Here is a 25,634-nt window from a genome sequence, read left to right as displayed (position 1 = left end):
ATTTGTTTTTGAAAAAAACTTAGCTACATTCCAATTTTCTACGTGCTTAGGTTTCTTTTATAAGTTTGAATAAATGTATAAATAACTTCAGAGTTGTTTTATGGGTTCTTGGTACCTCACACAGATAAACTTGTAAATGGAATAAGATGTAGAGGAATGCAAAAGAAGCTAAGGAGCAAGCATGACAGCATCCTCTTATTTTATCGCCTTCTCCTCTGCAGTAGTCAGGGTACAGGGCACTGAATTCAGATCAGAATCATAGACTTTACTGTATCTCTTGCTGGCGAAAATATTTAAGTTATCTGACATTTACTAGGTCTATTAAATCACCCAAGGGAAGAACTTTTTTTGTATGCATACGGTAGTAAAGGGCTTTTGCAAAACCAGTATGTTGATATTTTGGACAACATAAAACAATATATACCTTGTACATTTACTTTAAAAATTAACTTGTGAAAAGCATTTCTCATTTTGTTTACTTAGTTTTTAAATAAAGCCAGACTAGTTTAGCTTAATATGTGGGTTCTCAGCTGGGAGAACCAGATTAACCATCGTTCTAGTCAAGGCTTTGAGTTTCCATTCTCTGAAATGATGACTTGCAACTTGGTGGAATTTGATATTCTTTCCATAACTAAGAAATTTTGGTGATCCATTCGGAGTTATTTCTGCTCTCTTTCTTTAACAGTGAGACTGAGAGTATCGGTCTACTTGCACTGCACATGGGCCAAAATGGGCCTTTCACAGGAGAAGCTCTACACAAAGGAAAGGAGAAAGGGTTCCTGCAGAAGGAAGAGAAGGGCAGATTTGTTCTCAGAGGTCACTTATGTTAAGGCAAGGATGGCAGATGTCTCATCATGGATTTATTTGGCGGGTGTGGCTGCTGAGTACTGTATTGGGAGGAATCCTAAGTACGTGATAGGTTATTAATGGTGCTGTCTTTGGGTGTGGGCCACGTCGAAGGCTTGAGGGTGATTCAGAGTAATGACACAGTCCGTCTGTATTTTAGGACCTGCCACACAAGGAGGTAGGAATATGCTTGGCTTCCATTTGATGTGTCCCACACTTCTGATATGTATATTGGACTTTTTAACTACTCCATTCTACTCTTCCCCCTTCTCACTACTGTACTTAACTAAGTCTTAATAAACAAACACACAAACCGGTAACTCCTCATCCCTCTTTATCCCGAGCCCCTGGCAACCCCCATTCTATTTTCTCTCTCTGAGTTTGACTTCTCAAGGTATTTTCTTTTCTTTTTCTGTTTCTTTTATTTGTGACAGAGTCTCGCTCTGTCACCCAGGCTGGAGTGCAGTGGCGCGATCTCGGCTCACTGCAACCTCTGCCTCCCAGGTTGAAGCGATTCTTCCTGCCTCAGCCTCCCGAGTAGCTGGGATTAACAGGCATGAGCCACCATGCCTGGCTAATTTTGTATTTTTGGTAGAGACGGGGTTTTGCCATGTTGGTCAGGCTGGCCTCGAACTCCTGAACTCAGGTGATCCGCCTGCCTCGGCCTCCCAAAGTACTGGGATTACAGGCGTGAGCCACCTTGCCTGGCCAATTTTTGTATTTTAGTAGAGACGTGGTTTTGCCATGTTGGCCTGGCTGGTTTCAAACTCCTGACCTCAGGTGATCTGCCCACCTTGGCCTCCCAAGTGCTGGGATTACAGGTGTGAGCCACTGCGCCTGGCTGCAAGGTATTTTCATGTAAGTGGACTCATACAATATTTATCCTCTTGTATCTGGCTTATTGCACTTGGCATAATATTTTCAAGTTCATTCATGTTGTAGAATGTATCATAATTTCATTCCTTTTTAAAGCTGAGTAACATCCTGTTGTATGTATATACTGCACATTTTGTTTATCCATTCATCTGTTGGTTGACAATTGGGTTGTTTCCACGTTTTGACTGTTGTGAATAATGCTGCTTTGAACATTGGTGTACAAACATGTGTTTGACCCCCTGCTTTAATTCTTTTGCATATATAACCAGAAGTGAAATTGCTGGATCATATGGTAATTCTAAGTTTAATATTTTGAGGACATGCTATGCCGCCTTTCACAGTGGTGGCATCCTCTTACATTCCCATTAGCAATGCACGGGGTTCTAATTTCTCTACATTCTTGTCAACACTTGTCATTTTCTGTGTGTGTGTTTAATAGCAATTCTAATTGGTGTGAAGTGGTATCTCATTGTGGTTTTGAATTTCTTCTATTATTAGTGATATTGAGCATCTTTGCATTGTGCTTGTTGACCAGACATCTTTTTATCTTTGGAGAAATGCCTATTCAAGTCATTTGCCCATTTTTGCATTGGTTTTCTTGTTGTTATTGAGTTGTATGAGTTCTTTTTGTATTCTGGATATTAATCCTGTATCAGATAGGTGATTTACAATATTTTTCCCATATTTTTTTGGGGTTGCTTTTGATGAACTAAAGTTTTAAATTTTGATCCAGATCATTTATTTTTTCTTTTGTCTCTATTGCTCTTGGTGTCATGTCCAAGAGTTTGTTGCTAAATCCAATGTCTTGAAGATTTTCTCTTATTTTTTCGCCTGAGAGTTTTAAAGTTTTAGCTCTTATGTTTAAGTTTTCAGTTCATTTAGAGTTAATTTTTGCATATCATGTAAGGAAAGAATCCACCTTCATTCTTTTGCTTATGGATATCCAGTTTCCCTAGCGTTGTTTATTGAAAGATTTTCTTTCCTCATTGAGCGGTCTAGTCAACCTTGTTGAAAATCAGTTGGCCATATATGCAAGGGTTTTATTTCTAGGCTCTTATTTTGTTTCATTGGTGTATATATGTCTGTCTTTTTGCCAATACCACAGTGTTTTGATTATTGTCGTTTTGTAGTAAGCCTTGGAATCAGGACATGTGAGTTCTCCAACTTTGTTCTTGTTTTCAAGAATGTTTCGGCAATTTGGGGTGTGAATTTTAGGATGGGTTTTCCAAAAGTTGTTGGGATTTTGATACAGGGATTACATTGTATTTGTAAATTGCTTTGGGTGGATTTTTTTGTGTTTGAGGAAAAGATTCAGTTGTTTAGAAGTCTCTTAAGCTCTCTTTATTTTACTTTTGTCTTTCCAGCATATGTCTCTTTCATATATTCACTTATACAGAATAGTGTACATATGTGTGATACATGCAATGTAAATATGTACAATTTTAAGAGTTATTTAAAAACAAATACCATGTAACTGCTAGCAGGTGAAGAAATAGTTGGTTGAGGTTTTAAAACTACTGAAATAGAGTTATGACTGATGAACTACATTGACACGTCATCACCCACAATCCCACCATTTATATCAGGGTTCACTTTTGGTATTGTACATTCTATGGGTTTAGAGAAATATTTGACATGTATCTTACCGTTATAGTATCATACAGAATACTTTGATGGCCCTAAGAATCCTCTTCAGATTGAATTTTTGAAGATTTTAAACTACTTTTTTTTTGTTTTTTTGTTTTTTTTTTTTTGTTTGTTTGGTTTTTTTGAGACGGAGTCTCGCTCTGTCCCCCAGGCTGGAGTGCAGTGGCGCGATCTTGGCTCACTGCAAGCTTTGCCTCCTGGGTTCACGCCGTTCCTCCTGCCTCAGCCTCCCGAGTAGCTGGGACTACAGAAGCCCGCCACCACGCCCGGCTAATTTTTTGTATTTTCAGTAGAGACGGGGTTTCACGGTGTTAGCCAGGATGGTCTCGATCTCCTGACCTCGTGATCCGCCCATCTCGGCCTCCCAAAATGCTGGGATTACAGGCGTGAGCCACCGCGCCCGGCCTTAAACTAGTTGTTAAATAGAGTATCCTATTCAACATTGTGGATTTTTCTAATTATTTTCTCAAGAAATCATTTAACTGGCTGGACATGGTGGCTCATGCCTGTGATCCCAGCATTTTGGGAGGCTGAGTTGGGAGGATCACTTGAATCCAGCAGTTTGAGACCAGCCTGGACAATATAGTGAGACCCCCATCTCACTTTATAAATAAAGCAATTGTTTCACTTATTTCCACATCCCCTAGATTTCCTGCAAACTGTAGCAGTACTATCTAATAGAAACATGGGAACCACACATGAGAGCCTAATGTGTGATTTTAAAATTGTAACCACATTTAGAAATGTAAAAAGATAGGTAAAATTCATTTTAATAATTCGTTTAACTCAATATACCCAAAATATAATTTCAAGACGGAATCAGCATAACTTTTTTCTCACAAAGTCTTCAAAAATCCAGTTTATATTTTACATTTGCAGCACATCTTAAGTAAGACTAGCCACTTCTTAGGTGCTCAGTAGCCACATGCGACTAGTGGCTATTATATTAGAAAGTGCAGGTCTAACCTAAGAAGCTTGATTTGATTCAGTGTAAACATTTTGGGGGAGGAGCAAGAGTATGTCATAGATGAAGCTTGTGTATACCATTTTGCATCAAATAAGAAGATACACATTCTTGGGTTAATGGTTCTAAATTCGAACAATTATTTGGTGATTGCCAGATTTCTCCGTTGCGAAGATGTATTATCTCTTTTTACTGGTGAGTAATCTGTGGGGTGATGCTTGGGCATCATAATCTGTTCTCCAGTGACCTTTTCACTTAATGGTTTTAGCATCCATTGATCATCCTTGCCTGGATTATTACATTAAGGGTTGCGAATGAAATGCTCTAAATATATCTATGTAACAAATTTCCACCCCTTTCTTCCATTATATAAAGCATTAAAAATACTAGTTACTGGCCAGGTGCAGTGGCTCACACCTGTAATCCCAGCACTTTGGGAGGCCGAGGTGGGCAGATTGCTTGAGCCCACTTCGAGACCATGATGCCCATGGTGAAACCCTGCCTCTACAAAAAATATAAAAATGAATTGGGCATGGTGCCATGTACCTATAGACCCAGCTACTCAGGAGGCTCGGGAGGATTGCCTGAGTCCAGGAGGTCAAGGCTTTAGTGAACTGTGATTGTGCCACTGCACTCCAGCCTGGGCGACAAAGCTGTTCTCTCAGCCCAGTCTCCTTAGTAAGATCTAATAATTTTTCCTTTGGGAGATGACTTTCTCTAAACTTTGGAGGTCAGCAATAAATTGAAAGGGACTAGTTTCTTATCTGATTAATTCATTTTCATTTTGATGAATTCGTATGCCTTCTTAGGTTCTTCCTTAAAATCCTTAATTAAAGGAGTTTTGCTTCATCATCATCCTGCATCAGAAATGGCATTAGTAATTGATATTTAATCTCATAGGTTGTGATGAGTCCTTACTTTTGTTTTACAGGTTGCTCTTAAGTATTGTTGGGTTTTCAGAGTATATCAGCAAAGGCTTTAGCTTAACATCGCTCAATTTTTTAAATATAAAAGCAATGTTAGCCTGACACGTTTTCTTTTTAAATTTCTTACCAAAGCACAGGATGGCATTCTTTAAGAAAGGTCTATTTTTGTCAGTTATAAATTTGCTTTCCAATATTTCTCCTTTATTAATAGTTTTCTGCAATTCATTGGGGGAAAGTTTGTTGCAGTCTCGCTATCAGCAGAAGCTAATTTATTTATCAATGATATTTAATGTTATGCATTTATGTACTGTTCTTAAACCTCTCAAACAATTCAGGGCTTGCTTTGCAACTGAGCTGCTCACCAAATTCTCCTGTTTCTCTCCTTTCACCTCCATCACTTCAGAGATATGAAATGCACATTGCTGTTGCCACAGTGCTCAGTGGTTCCATGCTGCTGGTGGTTATACATTTTTGTATGAAGTATTACTGTAACTGTTAGAAAAGCACCATGCTATAGCCAAGTCATCAACATTGCCTTCCATTTGTATTTCTCTTGCATAGAAACAGTCTTATGTGTGATACAGGGGATATACTTAAAGTCAGGGGCTCAGCTTTTGGTTCCCTTGCCTTTAAATAAATGCATTACTTCCAATTTTTTCTTTCAGTGTTTGTACTTTCCTAGGCCTCTTACTTAGGTTCACCTGTATTTTCCCAGGACATCCCATTTTCTTAGAAGCCATTTTTACTTAATGTGGAGAAGATCATGTACAAGATGCCTTTCAGTAGAAGTTATATTTCATGCACAACATTTCTGATCATGCAGCAGGGCTCTCTTCTTTTGCTAATGTGATTATGAGAAGAAGCACATACAAATAAATAGTTATTTGAATTAGAGAAATATAATCTCCTAATGCCATCTTAGGGAAGGGTTTGAGGAGGAGTTCAAGGCATGATAGGAAGATACAACAGAGGGTGAGTTAGTGTCAGCAGATCACAGCTACTTTGACATAATCACACCTGTTCCCCTTTGGAAGAAATCTTGGATTGGACCTGGCATGGTCTGCTGCTTGCATTATTCTTTCTTTCTTATGTCAAGAAGTGGGTGGAGACTACTTAGAGGAATGAGGAATCAACACCATCTTAATATGTGTTTGTGAGTAGAACATCTTGTATTTGTATTACCTGTTCCAGTTTTTAACTTTGTGCATTTTATGTGAATCCACTTCTTATACTTCCATTAAAAGTAGTTTAATACTTGGTCATATGTTAGAAACCTGTCATTCAGATTGTTGCATTTCAAAATGTAGACAAAGCTGTCATTCTGACTTGTTTGGCTTTTGAGTTTCATACCACACTTAGTCCAATCAAAATATAAAAAAGAAAAATTATGTTGCTAATTTTCTTTTTCAAATTTCAAACTTTTGCTTTAATTATAATAAACTTTATAGACACACATTTGAATCGCACACTAATAGCCTAGGAAAATTAGGGGTTTAAATGTAAATATTGCCTTCATCCCTTAGACTCTAAGTAATAGCAACAAACATTGGGCAAATTGGCTGGGCTCACCTGTAATCCTGGCACTTGGGTGGGCAGGGTTGGGGGGCGAGCTCAGGAGTTCAAGACCAGTCTGGGCAACATAGGAAGACCTTGTCTCTACCAAAAATACAAAAAAAAGACAGACATGGTGGTTTGTGCCTGTGGTCCCAGCTACTCAGGAGGCTGAGGTGGGAGGATTGCTTGAGCCCAGGAGGCGGAGGTTGCAGTGAGCCATGAACACACTACTGCACTCCAGCCTGGGCCACAGAGTGAAACTCTGACTCCAAAAAAAGAAAGAAGGCCACAATGCTTAAAAAGCCCATCCAAATAATCAGAAAAAAGAGAATCACTCAATGTAAAAAAAACGGGGTGGGGGAATAAAAATATGTAAATGCACCAAAGATAAATTGCCAGTGGCAGAAGGATGCCCAGTGTTAGCCAGCAGTAAAAATACCCAGTGTTAGCAAGGCTGTAGGGAAATAGTTGCCTACAGTGTTTCTGGGATAATACATTGAAGTAAACATTTTGTGGCTTGATATATATGTTCCTTTGACTTACAGTTCAGTTTATAGTTTATATTCTAGATATACTTCCACAGATGTACAAGGAGAGTGCAAAGTATTCTTTTTAAATTAATTTTTTTTTAAAGATGGGGTCTTGCTCTATTGTTCAGGCTGGAGTGCCATGGTGCGATCATAGCTCACTGCAGCCTCAGACTCTCCTGGGCTCAAGAGATTTTCCTACTTCATCCCCCAGAACAGTTGGGGCTACAGGTTTACACCGCCTGGCAATGGCAGCATTGTTTTTTCTTTTTATTTATTTTTAAAAAGACTTTTTAATATTCATAATTTCTTTTTTTTACTTTTTGTTTTTTTTACTCCTCTCAGCTCATACCTAGGCAGCATTATTTATATTTGAGGGGGAAAAAGAAAAGAGGTATGGTGGTGGAAACGAGTTATCTAGTGTTCAGACTATGCTAAGTGGCCATCAGTTATACAAGGATGATTCCATTTCTGTATAGTATATGGTGGTGTAGCCTAAGTCTGAAAGAATACACAGCAAATTGTTAGCAGTGGTTGTCTTTGGAGAGCAAGAAGGTAGTGTCTAATGCCTTCTATTTTATTTTCCTATGTTACTTTAGGATACATGGCCTTTTTTCATAATTTAAAAAATCAAAGTACATAAAAGAAAGTTGAAAATATTCTACTACTTAGTAATAACAACCACCACCTACAGATGTCTCCCAACGTTGGGCATCCTTGCATCCACCTTTCAGTGCATGCATGCGGGCTGAAATCTGAGGTTGTAATAGGTGTGCCATTTATATACTTTAAGTTGCAAGTTGCATATGAATGACAACCCAGCTAAGGTAATATTGAAGAAATTATTGACCTATAGATAGACATTTATCGCAAGAAGAGATTAATTTCTAAAAGAGTCCTAAAGTTGAGAGAAGAAAATCTATAAAAACCTCTAAATAGTTTTGAGACTCTTGACAGAACCCACTGACTTCCTGATGTCCAGGATGAGGGAATAAACACATATGTATTCCTTAGTACCTCTCTCCCTTTCCCTCCATTCCCTTCCCATTTTCTAATCATAAATATAGATATATTTAGTAATTGGTTATTCTTTTTTAACAGAAATCCTGATAATGTAAAATTACGACAATACAGAAAATAACAATGTAAAATCCTGACAATGTAAATTTATATATAAATCCTGATAATGTAAAAATAGGACCAATGGCAACAAGAAAATAATACACACACACACACGTGTGCCACTTGGCAATGACAGCATATATTATTAAATATATATATTTATATAAAAGCTTATAGCATTCATGGTGGTTTGGTTTTATTTATGCATTTACATGGGGTTGGTAACTACACTGGTCCCTTTCACCTGCGTTTTTCTGTTACAGAATTCTTTATTTTGATTCATTTCGCAGCATTTAATTCAAAAAGTACCATTTCTTAAGTCCTTAAAGTTTACAATACATGTAAATGTGTATTACCATCTTATTTGGACTTCCTGTTTGGGCTTCTCTCTCTCTCTTTCTTTTTTTTTTTTTCGACACAGGTGCCTAGGCTGGAGTGCAGCAGCATGCTTACAGCTCACTGCAGCCTCGACCTCCTGGGCTCAAGTGATCTGCCCACCTCAGCCTCCTGAGTGGCTGGCACCACAGGCGCTTGACGCCCTGTCCAGCTAATTTTTGTATTTTTTGTAGAGGTGGTGTCTCCCTGTGTTGTCCAGGCTGGTCTTGAACTCCTGGGCTCAAGCATCTACTTGCCTGGGCCTCCCAAAGTGCTGAGATTACAGGCATGAGCCACCATGCCTGGCTGCATTTCTCATTCTTTTTATCACATTCTTCTTCAGGATTCCGTATTTCTTCACGTCACTGTTACTTACCTACAATGAGTATTGTGGAGAAATCTGAGGCTAACCTGGTTGGTTCCACCCACCCACCTATACTGGACTTGTTTTTTCCCTTCCTGAATATCCTTGATATTATTTAACTTTAAAGTTCAGTGCCTCATTTGACAGATGTTTTATTGTTTATTCTGTACCAGTTTTTTCTGAGTTGTGGGATATGTTTTCAATCTGTATATTTATTATTATAGAAAGCTTTATAGATTTATGACATTTTAATATTCTGATCTCTTCAGGAATGCCAGTTTAACTTATGTAAATCTCCTTTGTTTATTATCTTTACTCTTTAAAAATAACTATTTATCTTTTCATTAGAAGTATGATTTCTGAAAGTTATGACCATGATTTGTTTTTAGTCTGTTTTTCACTTTCCTTTAAGGTCTCCTGTTGCTTTATAATGTTTTCTTTCTGGTCTTCTTTAAAAATATGTTTCTGTAATTTCTTTGAGACTGTTTTTCTGAAGTCTTTCTGGTTTTTTATATGTATTATTTGGTGGTTGAAATGAACTTAAAGTGAATTGGAAATTCAAGAATCTCATGACTGTGCTTGCTTCCTTCAGCAGCAGCATGCTTACGACTCACTGCAGCCTGAGAATCACTTTTTTGCCCCGTATAATGTGGGGAAGGTAAAAGGACAGTTGAGAACCACTGGTGTATTCGAGGGGAAACTGATTAGGGACCAACTGGGATGTGAACTTAAAAATAGGGCTTTACACTTGAAGAAGGTGGCATTCTTAGTTGGAAGTGACAGGAATTCAACTAAAATAAATTTAGACAAAAAGGAAAACTGACTTCTAACTAAGTTTATAGAAGGGCAGGAGTAGTACCAGGTATAAGAAATCAAAGATCTGTTTGGATTTCTTGTTGCTTATTCTTCATTTTGGCTTCATTCTCCTTGAGACTTGAATTGTGGCTATTGGCAGCTCTCAGGCCTTTATGGCACAGCTTCCCAACTCTGAAAAACCACTCCCTCCTGTGGCCTTGGGGTACCGGGGGCCTTGTTTGGCAGTCCTACTAGAAACATAGTTGGGCGTGAGGTTTGAAGCTGGGTAGTATTTTCCAAAAGAAATAATTCAGGTATGGGCTTGTTCTCAAGATTCTGAAGAATACAGATGTATTCCTTTTATGTCCTGTAGCCTAATTAATGAGCAATTTTAAAGGAAGAAAACGGACAACTAACATTTATTGTACCTTAAGCTGGGTCAGACTTTCGCATATGCAATATCCTCTCCGTGTTGCAACGTTACCAAGGGCTTTACCATCCTTTACTGATAAGGAAAATGAGACTCAAAAAATAGAAATGATCTGTTTAAGTTGCCCAGGCTAGTAATACATAATATCATATGCTGTGCCCAAATTTTCCATTGTGAAGTGACATTCAGAAGTCCTCAGGAATCATCTTTATCAAATTTATTTCTATAAAATAGGCGAGATCAAAGTAAGCTGTTTGTGTGACACTATAAACTAGTGTTAGGGCATAATTTCGGTATTGTGAGGAGTTCTTGCTGCAACAAATCTTGGCAGAGATGCATGCTTATGCTATTGTGTATAATTTATGCACAAGCAACAACGTATTTAGGACTTAATATTGAAGAACTCTGATGCCTGTGATTGAAGAGGCTGTGATAAGCAGGGTGAAATATTGCAGGTAGCAGAATGTCAGTAAGTGTTATTTTAGGAATGTGGTCCAGAATTCTGCCAAGCAAATCCCTTTGGGAAGCATATTGACAAATTCTTTTTAAGGGATCATCTCTGATCTGTTTGGCTTGTCTGTTTCATTTTCCTTATGTTTTTGAAGCACAGTAAAATAAATTGGGTGGAATATTTTTTGTTTTGTTGTTTTTTGAGACAGGGTCTCACTCTGTATTTCCCAGGCTGGAGTGCATTGGTGTGGTTTTGGCTCACTGCACTTTCTACTTCCCAGGCTCAAGCAGTCCTCCCACCTCAGCCTTCCGAGTAACTGGGACTATATAGGCACATGCCACCATGTCCGGCTAATTTTTTTTTTTTTCTTTTTGAGACGAAGTCTCACTCTTGTCGCCTAGGCTGTAGTGCAGTGACACGATCTCAGCTCATTACAACCTCCTTCTCCCAGGTTCAAGCGATTCTCCTGCCTCAGCCTCCTGAATAGCTGGGATTAGAGGCACCCGCTACCACGCCTGGCTAATTTTTGTATTTTTAGTGGAGATGGGGTTTCACCATTCTGGCCAGGCTTGTCTTAAACTCCTGACCTCAGGTTATCTCCCTGCCTCAGCCTTCCAAAGTACTGGGATTACAGGCGTGAGCCACCACACCTGGACAGGGTATCACTATATTGCCAAGCCTGGTCTCAAATTTCTAGGTTCAAGCGATCCTCCTGCCTCGGCCTCCCAAAGTGTTGGGATTAGAGGCCACCGAGCCTGGCCTTGATTTTTTTTTTTTTTATTATTCAAGAGACATGGTCTTGCTCCAAGCTGGAGTGCATTGGCACCTTCTTAGGTTACTGCAGCCTCAAACTTCTGGGCCCAAACAGTCCTCCTGACTCAGCGTCCCCAGTAGCTAGGACTGGGTCTCTCTATGTTGCTGTTGCCTAGGCTGGTCTTGAACTCCTGCCCTTAAGCGATCCTCCCACCTTGACCTCCCAAAGCACTGAGATTACAGGTATGAGCCACTGTGCCTGGCCAAAAATGTTTTTGATTAGGAAATCAGCTAGCCGGTAGCCCGTGTCGTGGTACAAATAAAAAATTCTAATTTTAAGCAAATTTTTAAAGTTTACCAGAAATTTGTAAAGTTTATTTAACTTGATGCATCTTGAAATCTAAAGAGGAAATACACCTTTGTGATTGCTATGCTTGACTTTTTTCAGTATTAATTAATGGAAGGTTGAAGGACGGGAACGTTTTTGCAGTTACTTTTGGTGACTTGGTTTGTGGCATTTTTATGTTTTAAGGTAACAGCAGTTTATTCCTCTGATAATAAGGTCAAAATTATTTTGACAAATTATCTCCATAGTTAGGAGTAATTATGTACTGTTTGGGTAAAGGGGTCTGTCTATCTATGATCTCAGAAGTTCAAAGTGAAGCTGCAGTAAAAATAGTTACTTTACAGACATACACCTTGCAGCCAACTGTGTTGTATAAATAAACTTGACAGGAACTCACATTCCCGGAGCAGGAGACCACAGTCACCCAGACACAAAGGAAAATCGTTACTAGGCTGTAAACCTCAGTTTGTATTTGGCTTTGTAGAAGTTAGACTTAGCCAACAATTGGTCTTGGCAAAGTGCACTTAGGCGGTGGCTCACGCTTGTAATCCCAGCACTTTGAGAGGCCGAGGTGGGCGGATCACGAGATCAGGAGATCGAGACCACGGTGAAACCCCGTCTCTACTAAAAATATATATATATAAAAAATTAGCCGGGCGTGGTGGTGGGCGCCTGTAGTCCCAGCTACTCGGAGAGGCTGAGGCAGGAGAATGGCGTGAACCCAGGAGGTGGAGCTTGTAGTGAGCTGAGATGGCGCCACTGCACTCCAGCCTGGGCCACAGAGCGAGACTCCGTCTCAGGGAGAGAGAGAGAAAAAAAAAGGAGCTTCTTTTCTTCTGTTTTTTTGTTTGTTTGTTTTTGTTTTTTTGAGATGGAGTCTCGCTCTGTCACCCAGGCTGGAGAGCAGTGGCGCGATCTCGGTTCACTGCAAGCTCCGCCTCCCGGGTTCACGCCATTCTCCTGCCTGAGCCTCCCGAGTAGCTGGGACTACCGGCGCCCGCCACCACGCCCGGCTAATTTTTTGTATTTTTGGTAGAGACGGGGTTTCACGGTGTTAGCCAAGATGGTCTCCATCTCCTGACCTCATGATCCGCCCGTCTCAGCCTCCGAAAGTGCTGGGATTACAGGCGCGAGCCACAGCGCCCGGCCAAAAGTAGCTTATTTTCTTAGTAGTCAAGTACAAAATGACGTCTAGTTGGGTCTTGGAATGTTATTCTGAGAATTTGTGTTTTGCTGAGGTGCAGTGAAGGTTTACTTTTACATAATGATCGACAATACTGAAAACATTATTTTAGGCTATATTAAACTTTTTTTTAGATTAAAAAAAATCTTTTGAGGAAAATTTTAAATGCCCAATAATACCAAAGTAGACAGATAGGTATAATGGGCCTCCATGTACTCCCCCAGCCCCTGAAGTGATTAGGTCATGATCAGCCTCGTTTCACCTATCTTAGCCCTCTCCCTAATGACTGTGAAGTACATTCTAAACATGATCATTTGTCTGTAAATATTTCAGTATGTATCTCTAAAAATGGTAGGAAAACCCCCAGCACAACACCACTGCCAAACTCAAAAAGGAAACAACAATTTCTAGATATTGTCTAATGTCTCATTACTCTTCACATTTTCATTTGTGTCATAATCGTCATAAATTTAAAAAAAGTTTGAATTCATTTCTCTCTTTTGTGCTCCTTGCAGTATATTTGCTGAAGATTCTAGGTCTTGTTCTTTAGAATATCCTGCAGAGTAGATCTTGCTAATTGTGTCCCAGGGATGTCCTTGAACATGTTTCTCTGTTTCTGTTCTTTGTGAATTAGTTATTGTACTTAGGGGCTCAAACAGGTTAGGTTTGTGAGGTGAGATTACTTCATATGTGGTGGTTTGTTCATTTTTCAGGAGACTGTAATATCTGGTTGTCTTTTAAAATGCCTGGATTAAATGATAAAATGGCCAATGTTTCAGTTATTTTTCATTTTTTAGCTGGAGTATTTTTATAGAGAGAAACCTCATTTGATCAAATAGTAATTACTATTTTGATTACTTGGCAATATAATTTGTGTAATAAAAGAGGATCACACTAAATGTTGATTCTTTTGCTTTTTAAAATTGGTTTTCAGAATAACAAAATGGTTTCCCAGCATCCTGTAGTGGTGATAAATTTGTTTTTTGTTTCACAGTTATAAACTCATGGATTTAAACTTGCATATTTCAAGCATTCGTTGTTACTAACTTTATTGACACTCAAATTGTCCCACATTTGACCAGTGGAGGCCTCTTCAAGCTGGCTCTTGAGTCCTTTCCACAATACCATAGTATTACTTGATAGCTTCCTTTTTGTCTGCTATGTGTGAGATGAACCTAACATTTCTTGCTCTAGACCTGGAGTCAGCCATTTCTCTGAAGAGCCCTGGTCCGTTTTAGTGATAAATTCATATTTAGAAACCATATTCTGGGCACTACTGGGCTGTTCATTTTTTCTAGACCTTTTCAGTGGATAGATCTGAGAACTATATATTTGAAAGCAATGTCATTTTATATTCATCCAATTCCGATTCAGAAATGCAGCGTTTTTACTTTTCATATGCTCTTTCTGTTCTTTTTTAGTCTTATTCTTGGTAATGACTCTATCTTAGCAAGTCTGCTCATGCATTATTTTCCATGACTTAACACATAGAAGTCATTACTCTCAAGGACACTGCCTTGTCCCTGGGTTTCCTTTTTATTCATGGCTTGTAGACCACTCTGGCCCACAGTGATTTCCAGATTCATAGCATGCAAGCATAACTCCCATTTAACAGTCACTGGATACTCCAGGATTTACTGAGTTTTAAAAATTGAAGTATAACATTGACAGGAAAGTACGTACATATTACGGACGGCATGCCTCTACCAGTACACCAGAAGTCCGTTCCATGCCTCTTCCCAGATACTACTCTCACTTCCTGCTCCAAAAGACAGACACAGAGAGAGAAATACTATCGTCCTGATTTGTAATACTATTGGTTAGTTTTGCCTCCTTTAGAACTATAAACTTTTGTGTTTTAGCAGTCATGACTTTTGTGAGAAAGAGAGGTCTTTCTAGCCCTTTCCAACTCTTAATTTTATCTCTAGATAGCATTCAGAAAAGATGTTATCTTCATCTTTGGCATTCTCAAAACTCCTAATACCTTAGGAATATAAGTAGAAGGTCAAGCATGGTCACTTTTGGGTTTTAGTTTCCCTTTTGATTTACAGAAGCTCTGTTTGTATTAGGAATTTGAAACTTCTCCCTATTTTGCACATATTCTTTCCCAGTCATTTGTATTTAGACTTTATTGCTGTACTAACCTTAAAGTATTTGGTGTAGCATTATTTGACTGTTGAGTTTTGTGTCCTGCATAGGAGGAGCACCTCCACTCAAACTGATGTGAAAAAACACTATTCTATGTTTTCTTTTAGTTAGGTTTTATACCTCTTTGTTCATATCTGTAATCTGTCTGGATTTGAATGTAGTGTGAGGTATCCGTATCAACATTTAAACACAGATAGGATGTTTTAACATCTTTCAGCCTTTTCCATTAAAATAAAACTTGCTTGAATTTCATTTACCCGTGACTACTACACTTTTCCATCTGCCGTCAAACTTTTAGAAAACATTTCCACTTGGGTTTTTCCACTTCATCTTCTCTTTGTCCACTCAGCGTTGCCTGCATGGATTCCACCTTACCTTCACACTGACACTGCTTATACCGAGGGCAACTGTGGCCTTTTTTTTTTTTAAATTGAATCCAGTGGACTGAATATAGACCCCTTCTTCCCTGAGCTGTATGTGTTTATCATCATTGGATAGTTTCTCCTTTAAATGCATCTCCTTTAGCTTTAATAAAATGTTTTCTTGGCTTTTTTTTTTTTTTTTTTTTTTTTTTTTGAGATGGAGTCTTGCTCTGTCGCCCAGGCTGGAGTGCAGTGGCGCGATCTCGGCTCATTGCAAGCTCCGCCTCCCAGGTTCACGCCATTTTCCTGTCTCAGCCTCCGGAGTAGCTGGGACTACAGGTGCCCGCCACCACGCCCGGCTAATTTTTTGCATTTTTAGTAGAGACGGGGTTTCACCGTGTTAGCCAGGATGGTCTCGATCTCTTGACCTCGTGATCCGCCTGCCTTGGCCTCCCTATTTCACTGGCTTACCTTTCTCAGTTTACCTTGTGCCGCCTCCTGTTTTTTGTTTCTCAGTTGTTAATATTTTCTAGAATTCATTCGGTTACATCCCCTGCAGTTTATATTAATGCTTATCCTTGGGTGATGCATCAACTTACAACCTCAGTGATCAGCCATATTCTGATAACCCTGAAGTCTCTATCGTCAGCTCAGATTTTTTTTTCTTTCTTTTTTTTGAGTCGGAGTTTCACTCTATTGCCCAGGCTGGAGTGCAGTGGCACGATCTCGGTGACCTCCGCCTCCTGGGTTCAAGCGATTCTCCTGCCTCCCAAGTAGCTGGGACTACAGGCGCCCACCACCACCCGGCTAATTTTTGTATTTTTAGTGGAGATGAAGTTTCACCGTGTTAGCCAGGCTGGTCTCGAACTCCTCAGCTCAGATGATCCACCCGCCTTGGCCTCCCAAAGTGTCGGGATTACAGGCGGGAGCCACCATGCCCAGTAGATTTCTTTTTAAAGCAATGTATTTTTTGTCCCTAACAAAAGGCATTTAATACCAAGCCCATCACCATTTCTTCCCCTCTCTTGACAAACCTCCTCCTATGTTTCTCATTTCAGTGAATGAACAGATTTCTACCCTTGCACAGAAATCTGGTGTCAAAAAAACGGGGGGAGGAATTGACATTATAGGTAACGGTGTTAAAGTGCACCACTTGTTTCGTGTATTCACGATGTTGTGCAGCCAGCCACCAGCTCGATCTAGCTTTCAGACGTTCTCATCACACCATTAAATCGCCATCCCTATACCCCTTAAGTAATTACGCCCCCTTTCTCCCTTCCCTCATTGTCTAATCTACTTTCTGTCTCTCTGGATTTGCCTCTTCTGGATATATCATATAAAATAAGTCATATAACATGTGACTTTATATGTCTGCTTCTTTAACTTAGCCTGATGTTATTGAGCTTCATATATTAGTACTTCATTTCTTTCTATGGCTGAATAGTATTTCATTGTATGTATATACTGCAGTTTATTCATTTGTCGATGGACATTTGAGTTTCTGCCTTTTGATTATTACAGCAAATGCTACTACAAACATTCATGTACAACTTGCTGTGTGGACAGATGTTAGGGTGGTATATACCTAGAAGTGGAATTGCTGGGTCATATGGTAACTCTGCTCAACTTTTTAATCATATGTCATTTTCCTTTTTTTAAAAAAAATAATTTTTTAAACTGAGACAGGGTTGGGCTCTGTTGCCCAGGCTGGAGTGCCCTGGTGTCATCTGAGGTCACTGCAACCTCCGCCTCCTGGGCTCAAGTCATCTTCCCACCTCAGCCTCCCCGAGTAGCTGGGACTGTAGGTGCACATCACCGTGCCTGGCTAATTTTTGTACTTTTTTGTTTCTTTTTTTTTGGTAGAGACAGGGGTTTGCCATGTTGCCCAGGCTGGCATCAAACTCCTGGGCTCAAACGATCTGCCCACCTCAGCCTCCCAAAGTTTTGGGATTACAGCGGTGAGCCACCACGCCCAGCTCATGTCATTTTTGACTTACTACTTTAAGCCCCACTTCTTTAACATCACCAGGTTAGGTTGATTGATTCTCTTCTAAATAGCCTTGTTTTCTTCATTGTTTCGACTACTATATACTCGAGGTACACTTTTCAAGATTACTTGAATTGCTTGCTTTTTGTTTCTTTGTTCTCATCATGCCTTTTTAAACAATCTTCTACATACTACAAGATTGGTTTTTGCAAATGTAAATCTCATGAGGTCACTCCATTGTTTAAAAGAAAAAGAAAAAAAGAACCACCCTTCAAAGGCTTATCATTGCCCTCTGGATAAAGTCCAAGCATGCAGGGCTTACAAAGGCCCTTTGCTGTCCAGCTTTTGACATTCTGTTTAGTTTCAGCTGCTCCCCTGCCCCCCGCCGTTCCAGTCACATACTGATTGCCCTATTTCAAGTTTTTGTACATGCTCCTCTACCTAAAGTAGAGGTTCAGATTCTAAACCTTGAATTCCCTCACCCAAATCCTTTATTTCTTTTCTTTTTAGAAGCCTTTTCTTATTCTTCATGATTATGTTATGTGCCCTTCTTTTTTGTGTGCCCTCAAATTCTTGTACTGTTGTTGGAGCACATTGTAATTGCCTGTTTACTTCTCTGGGGATCAGGAGCCGATGTTGGTCAAGTGCCAGAAGATGTAGATAGACTGAAAGTACAATTAATAGGAATTTAGCAGAAGCCAAAAGATTATTTGATAAATTATTTAGGGAAGACTTCATGGAGGGGGCTAGTATTGATAGAGACCTTGAAGGAAGCATTCATGAAGGGATGGTAAGGTTCTATCACTTTAAATGGATTAAGCCTGTTAAATATTCATGCATCTAGACCTAGGAAGATTCATGCTGGGGGCTGAAGCCATGACAAAAGTGAGACATTGGACATTTTTCAACATTGCTTTTGTATTACTTACATGGAACAAGCAAAGGACACAATTATGCCTGTAGAAGAAATGCATGGAAAGAATGGGCAAAAGATTTCAAGAACTTGGGGGTTTTGACAAGAGTAAGAAGCAATGATATGCTTTATGGAAAGTGTAAGGAAAATTTCAAGGGTAATTTTGACCATGTATACTAATTTCAAAGCTTACTCACCTATGTTTATAAACCCTGGACTTCTGGTGGAAAATGCAACAACTAGGTAATTTCTGGATATATTATAGAATCTTTCACAAGACTCTTGTGTACAGTGTTGTAGAAAATGGTCCGAGTAATGTAATGGTGTTTCTCTAGAAAAAGGTTGGAAATGAGATCAGTCATGTAGAAAATAACTCCTCACAGTGCATTTGTGTGTGCTGCACTCTGTCCCTCAGTTGACAGGAAAGTGGGACTTTCTGTTTTTTAATAGAATGTCTGCAACATAGTTGGCGCTCAGTACACATATGCGTGCATAAACAAAATAACAGTGAAAATGCTGTTCCCTTCTTAATGTGTTTGCACTTTCAATATCTTTAAAAAGTATTTTAGATTAGCCACTTCAAAGTAAAAGTACATTTCTTGTGTTTTGAAATACAGAGCTGATTTTAACTATTTGTAAAAGTCTAGTTTGCCTGTTATGCAAAAATGTTAGACTTATAAAAATCTCCCCTCACATTTCAAGAAAAGAAGCACTTCATGTTTAAACATAAATTTTTTATTTTTATTTTTGAGACGGAGTCTCGCATTGTCACCCAGGCTGGAATACAGTGGCATGGTCTTGGCTCACTGCAGCCTCTGCCTTCCAGTTCAAGTGATCCTCCTGTCTCAGCCTCCTGAGTAGCTGGGATTACAGATGTCCGCCTCCATGCCCGGCCAATTTTTGTATTTTTACTAAAGACAGGGTTTCACCATGTTGGCCAGGCTGGTCTTGAACTCCTGACCTCAAGTGATCCACCCATCTTGGCCTCCTGAAAGCGTTGAGATTACAGGTGTGAGCCACCACGCCCTGCCTAAATATAAATTTTCACTATTGGCTTTCTCCTATTTTGCTGGCATGTTGTTAAATCGTAGTTGTTGAAATAATACCATCTCTTGATTTCCCCAAAAATTAATATCTCCTCAGTTACCTAAACATTGGTTCAGTCCTTTGTAGCACTCTGAGTTACATTATACTGCCTTTCATCATTAGACAAAGCTGCCTGAGAATGATGGCAGGTAGTATACGAGAATTACACACCTGTTGAGACTCCCAGCAAGTCCTTTTCAAACCACTCTACTCCTGCGTGTTCTTTGTCCACACTTTCCAATTTGAGCCAATGAGTACTCAGTTCCACTGGCCGGTAAAATGTGATAATTGTGTGGGTGATTGATACATGCATTCACTATTGTGATTGTTGTTGTGTTGGTTCCTCTGGTGTATATCAGTACTTACTAAATTGTGTGTGTGTGTGTGTTTTTTCTTTTTGAGATGGAGTCTTGCTCTGTTACCCAGGCTGGAGTGCAATGGCATGATCTTGGCTCAATGTAACATTTGCCTCCCGGGTTCAAGCAGTTCTCCTGCCTTAGCCTTCTGAGTAACTGGGATTACAGGCACACACCACCATGCCCAGCTAATTTATTTATTTATATATTTTTTGAGACAGAGTTTTGCCCTTGTTGCCCAGGCTGGAGTGCAATGGCGCGATCTTGGCTCACCACAGCCTCTGCCTCCTGGGTTCAATCAGTTTTTCTGCCTCAGCCTCCCGAGTAACTGGGATTACAGGCATGTGCCACTACGCCCAGCTAATTTTGTATTTTTAATAGAGTCGGCGTTTCTCCATGTTGGTCAGGCTGGTCTCAAACTCTCGACCTCAGGTGGTCCACCTGCCTCGGCCTCCCAAAGTGCTGGGATTACAGGTGTGAGCCACCACGCCCGGCCAAATTGTATAATTTAAGTATGTGCAGTTCACTGAATGTCAGTTATACCTCATTAAAGTTGTTAAAAAATTTCTCACATGATCTGCTCACCATCAGGAGGCCAGTACTTTATTAAGTCTGGTGTCTCTGGAAACATTCTGGGCTCTGTACCCCTGCTCACCTGCTCCTTAAGGTCCCTGTCTTGGCCTGTGTGCCCCCACCTTGCCAGTTCCTCGCCTCTCTTGTTTCCCACCCTGTCATCCTTTCTCCATGCCACAGCACTCTCTTTAGAGGAGGAGAAGCTCACGATGCTGCAGCCATTCTGTATGCTCCAGGTGTTACTCTTAAGCTGCTCCTCTGTCCCAGAAGCTGTGGCTCTCAGAGGGTCGACATATACAGACAAGACATATGGGGCCCCTGCTCTCCTTGTGCTCAGAGATGGATGGGCACACAGGAGCACCCACTGTAGAAGCAGGTCCCCAAGACTACAGGGACAGGTCAAATAGGTGTACAAATGTTAGTATAAATGAAAGTTATTAAGCACAGTACATTCCAATGAAAAGGTATGATTAGACACTCTGAAAGTATACCCTAAAGACAGCAGCATAAGAATTGCCAACCTGATTTGATTTCCAGGGCTCCCTCTCAATGAGAATCTCTGGGGGACGGGCCTGGATATCTGCATTTTAACAAGCTTCCTTAAAAGACCACTGTAGGGCCACTTAGAATGACAAGAGCCTGGCTGGATACCAGTAGAAGTTGATCTTCTGGATAGTTTGCTTTACCCAGGGCTTTCTTAACAGTATAGGCATGAAAATGTTTTGGCCATCAAGTAGCATTTTGCCTGGCAAGGTATATCTATTTAATGGTTTAAAACTTACATAAAACATGTACGCTCAAGTTCTGTAATTTATCTACTGGATGCAAATTATGTGCTTAAATGTATTGATTAAACTTTTCTTTTTCCACAGAACTCAACAAAAATCCAGTGGAAGGCTTTTCTGCAGGTTTAATAGATGACAATGATCTCTACCGATGGGAAGTCCTTATTATTGGCCCTCCAGATACACTTTAGTAAGTATAATGGAACTGACATCTTCAAAATGGAGCTCTTTTAATACACTGAATTAAAAACTATTTTGGCAGGCTGGGCGCGGTGGCTCACGCCTGTAATCCCAGCACTTTGGGAGGCCAAGGCGGGCCGATCATGAGGTCAGGAGTTCGAGACCAGCCTGGCCAATGTAGTGAAACCCCATCTCTACTAAAAATACAAAAATTAGCCGGGTGTGGTGGCATGCACCTGTAGTCCCAGCTACTCAGGAGGCTGAGGCAGGAGAATCACTTGAACTCAGGAGGCAGAGATTGCAGTGAGCTGAGACCACGCCATTGCACTCCAGCCTGGGTGACAGAGTGAGACTCCATCTCAAAACAAAACAAAGCAAAACCACAAATATTTTGGCAAACTGACATGAAATTATTTTTTAAGGAGCAGGAGAAATGGCTGTATTCAGTATCCTTTGTACTGAATTTGATCATGGAAGAGTTTTTGTGTTTTGCTTGAAGCTCTAATGTCTAAGACCTATTGCTATTAAAAATAATAGTTTCAGGCCAGGCGCGGTGGCTCATGCCTGCAATCCCAGCACTTTAGGAGGCTGAGGTGGGCGGATCACCTGAGAGGTCAGGAGTTTGATACCAGCTTGGCCAACATGGTGAAACCCCATCTCTACTAAGAATACAAAAATTAGCTGGGCATGGTGGCATGCCTGTAATCCCAGCTACCCGGGAGGCTGAGGCAGGAGAATCACTTGAACTCAGGAGGCAGAAGAGTTATATAATTTTTGGACATTTTAATTGAGAATGTATTACACACATCAGTGTTTTAAGAAGGCTAAGGAGAACTTTGAAGATCGTTTCTTTTCATGGTTCTCTACTTGAGTCCCCACCGAATACTGGTTAGAATCTAGGTGTTCTTATCCCAAACTAAACTAATGGTCACTTTCTCCTAGTTTATTGAAAGTTATTGTTATGCTCTATGATAATCTATTAACTGACTATTAATTGTTAAACCAATGGCTTAAGGATAGACAACAATGTAGTGGTGTGAAAGAGCAGTAGAAGAAGAGAAATAGAGTTTAAAAATATTTCATGTCGTACATTTCTAGATGCAAAGACCACAGTCTTCTTTTCTGCTCTGAGTGTTTGCAGACTAACTTAAATTTACTAGTATGTATTGTTTTGTAAGATGCACCTGCTGGCGCGGTGCGTTGGCTCACGCCTGTAATCCCAGCACTTTGGGAGGCTGAGGCGTGTGGATCACCTGTGGTCAGGAGTTCAAGACCAGCCTGGCCAACATGGTGAAACCCTGTCTCTACTAAAAATACAAAAATTAGCTGGGCATGGTGGCGGGCGCCTGTAGTCCCAGCTGCTCAGGAGGCTGAGGCAGGAGAATTGCTTGAATCCGGGAGGTGGAGGTTGCAGTGAGCCAAGATCACGCTACTGCACTCCAGCCCGGTGACAGAGCGAGACTCCGTCTCAAAAAAGAAAAGAAAACCGTCTCTGGTCTTTGGTGTACATTTTTAAAAGTGTTGGCTGTTGAATTGAGATGTGAATCACAGCAATATTTCTGGCAGCTCTGCTGGAGTGTGTATATGCTGCTGAGAATACTGGTGGTCACTTCTGGACTGTGCCTTCCTGAGATCACTAGCCTTTGCTCAGGAAAGAGAGAGCGTGTTCCTAGGGCAGGACCTGAGAAAGGCAAAGGAAGGTACAGGGGAATGAAGAAAGGTTTGTTAGAAGTAAGCCTTTTAGAATGCTACCAAGAACCATGTACTTCATAGAATGCTTAAAAAAGATTTGTTGTCGGCCGGGCGTAGTGGCTCACGAGGCCGACGTGGGCAGGATCACCTGAGGTCGAGAGTTGGAGACCAGCCTGACCAACATGGAGAAACCCTGTCTCTACTAAAAATACAAAAAATTTAGCCAGGTGAGGTGGCATATGCCTGTAATCCCAGCTACTCGGGAGGCTGAGGCAGGAGAATCGCTTGAATCCAGGAGGCAGAGGTTGCATTGAGCCGGGATCGTGTCACCCACTCCAGCCTGGGCAACGAGAGCAGAACTCTATCTAAAAAAAAAAAAAAAAAAAAAAAGTTCTTAAAAAACTTCTTAGCAGAAAGTAGTGAGGTTCTTGTAATTATTTCAGTGGAATGGAGAGAGTAGAGGCCATCTTGGAATTGTTTGAAGAGTGCTATTGGAAGTGAATATATACACCTTACGTTTAAATAACTGCCTGTGAAGGGAAGTGGAGGCTTGTGCTGGGGGGAGGGGTGTTATAGGATTGAAAATAAATTAGTATAGGCTCAGATGGTACCCAGACCTAAGTGATTAATTCACCACTTTATAATTAGATAATAGAAATACTGTACCAAAATTCTGTAAAAGCTGCTGTGATTATCTCTGTGCCATCATTAGCCCTCATGTAGTCACTAGAGGGCGCTCCACTCTCTTTTCAGTCTATGTGATTGATAACTGGTACCGTTCAAGGATTACTTTGAGACTCCTATAGTTGCCACAAGTCTTAATTCAGTCATACTCATATTTATATAGCATTACATTTTTATTTTTATTAATGAGTCTTTCCAGTGCAGTAGTCTCTAAGGCCTTTCTATGAAATGTACATTCTGAAACTGGTGTGGTATACCAACTGTTTTCAGACTGATTATCAAACAGTATGGATAACCACTCATATCCACAGAAATTAAAATTTCAGGTAGAAGTGGCAATAGGTTTGTAGTACGGAAGTTTAGGGTGGATACAGTGGCTCATGTCTATAATCCCTACACTTTGGGAGGCCAAGGGTGGATCGCTTGAGCTCAGACGTTGGAGACCAGCTTCGGCTACATGGCAAAACCCTGTCTCTACAAAAAAAAATACAAAAATAAGTCAAGCATGGTGATGCATGCCTGCAGTCCGGAGGCTGAGCCCAGGAGGTGGAGGCTGCAGTGAGCCAAGATTACGCTACTGCACTCTAGCTTGGGCAACAGAGCTAGACCCTGTCTTAAACAAACAAACAAAACCAGAAAGTCTAAGAAACCTGGATATCACTGTATCATTATAACATTTTATAAATTATTAATGAATGATGACTGTATAACTTTTATCTCTCTTTTCCTTTCATCACCAGTGGCTGGTCTGTTCAAGGAGTATGTCTTATTTATTTATTTTGTTTTTAAGCACTGGCAATGATATGAAAAATCTGGAGAATCTTAAGATTATGTGTTTTGTAGTATTGCCTTGGGTAGATATAGAAAATGAAGAATCAGTTAACCAAAACTCTGAATTACATTCTTTTACAGTTGCAAAATTCTATTCCAGTTATAAATTATTTTCCAGTCCTGTGTGAGACATAGAGGCAGAAGCCATCTCTTCTGTAATGAAGTTCTGGAGGGAATGAACCTAGTGCCTACATTGCTTGGAAATGGAATGATCAGTGGTAATGCCATGCGGTTTATCACGTAGTGTTCAAGAACATGGACTTTGGGGACTGCCTTTGGTTAGCTCTCTAACTCTACCACTCTTCTTAGTTGAGTGATTTTGAACAATTACTTAAATTTGGTCTTAGCAGTTTCATTTCTAGGGTAAAAACTCTATGCTTAGGAACGTTTCAAACGTTCCATGTTCTATTGCTTATAATAGCAAAAAAAAAAAATTTATTTTTTCCCCTTTTGCGGTTTTATTTATTTTTGTAAATATCAATTATAATTCGAAGGACACTTTGTAGTTACTAATTAGACTATATGAAAAACTGTACAGACTGTTTGTACTATAATATTGTGTCCCTAAGAGATTAGGGGCCTCAGTAACAGAAAAATCAACTCAGAAGGGTCACTGCTCAGCAGTCCACATAACCACATAGTAGAGCCCAAGCTACTGGTTGTGAGCAGAAAGAGACTTCATACAAATATCTTCACATGTCTTCTAGCATTATGCCCCTACCAGGAAAGGGAATGTCTGTCACAATTTTTTTTTTTCTGCTGTAAGATAAAGAAAAGGCTGTATCCCTTAGACACATACTTAATGAAGACAATCTCAAAAGAAGCTCCGTGTTTTTCTGTTTTCACTGTTCTTTTCTGAAGTTCACCTGGATGTTCCA

At 40.1% G+C, this 25,634-nt stretch overlaps 1 protein-coding gene across 5 annotated transcripts in view; it reads left to right on the top strand.

Annotated features, from left to right (window-relative positions):
* The window catches only part of UBE2G1 (ubiquitin conjugating enzyme E2 G1), a 95,011-nt gene that overhangs the window by 37,857 nt on the left and 31,520 nt on the right, over positions 1-25,634 (top strand). For all 5 annotated transcript variants that reach the window (XM_016931252.3, XM_063798200.1, XM_054671069.2 and 2 more), the window contains one exon: positions 21,457-21,559. In XM_016931252.3, the coding sequence (XP_016786741.1) occupies positions 21,457-21,559 (103 nt within the window). The remainder of the gene's footprint in view (positions 1-21,456; positions 21,560-25,634) is intronic.

The sequence above is a fragment of the Pan troglodytes genome, chromosome 19 (genome assembly GCF_028858775.2).
Source record: "Pan troglodytes isolate AG18354 chromosome 19, NHGRI_mPanTro3-v2.0_pri, whole genome shotgun sequence".
NCBI classification, from domain to species: domain Eukaryota; kingdom Metazoa; phylum Chordata; class Mammalia; order Primates; family Hominidae; genus Pan; species Pan troglodytes.
This window is presented reverse-complemented; position numbering and strand designations above follow the sequence as displayed.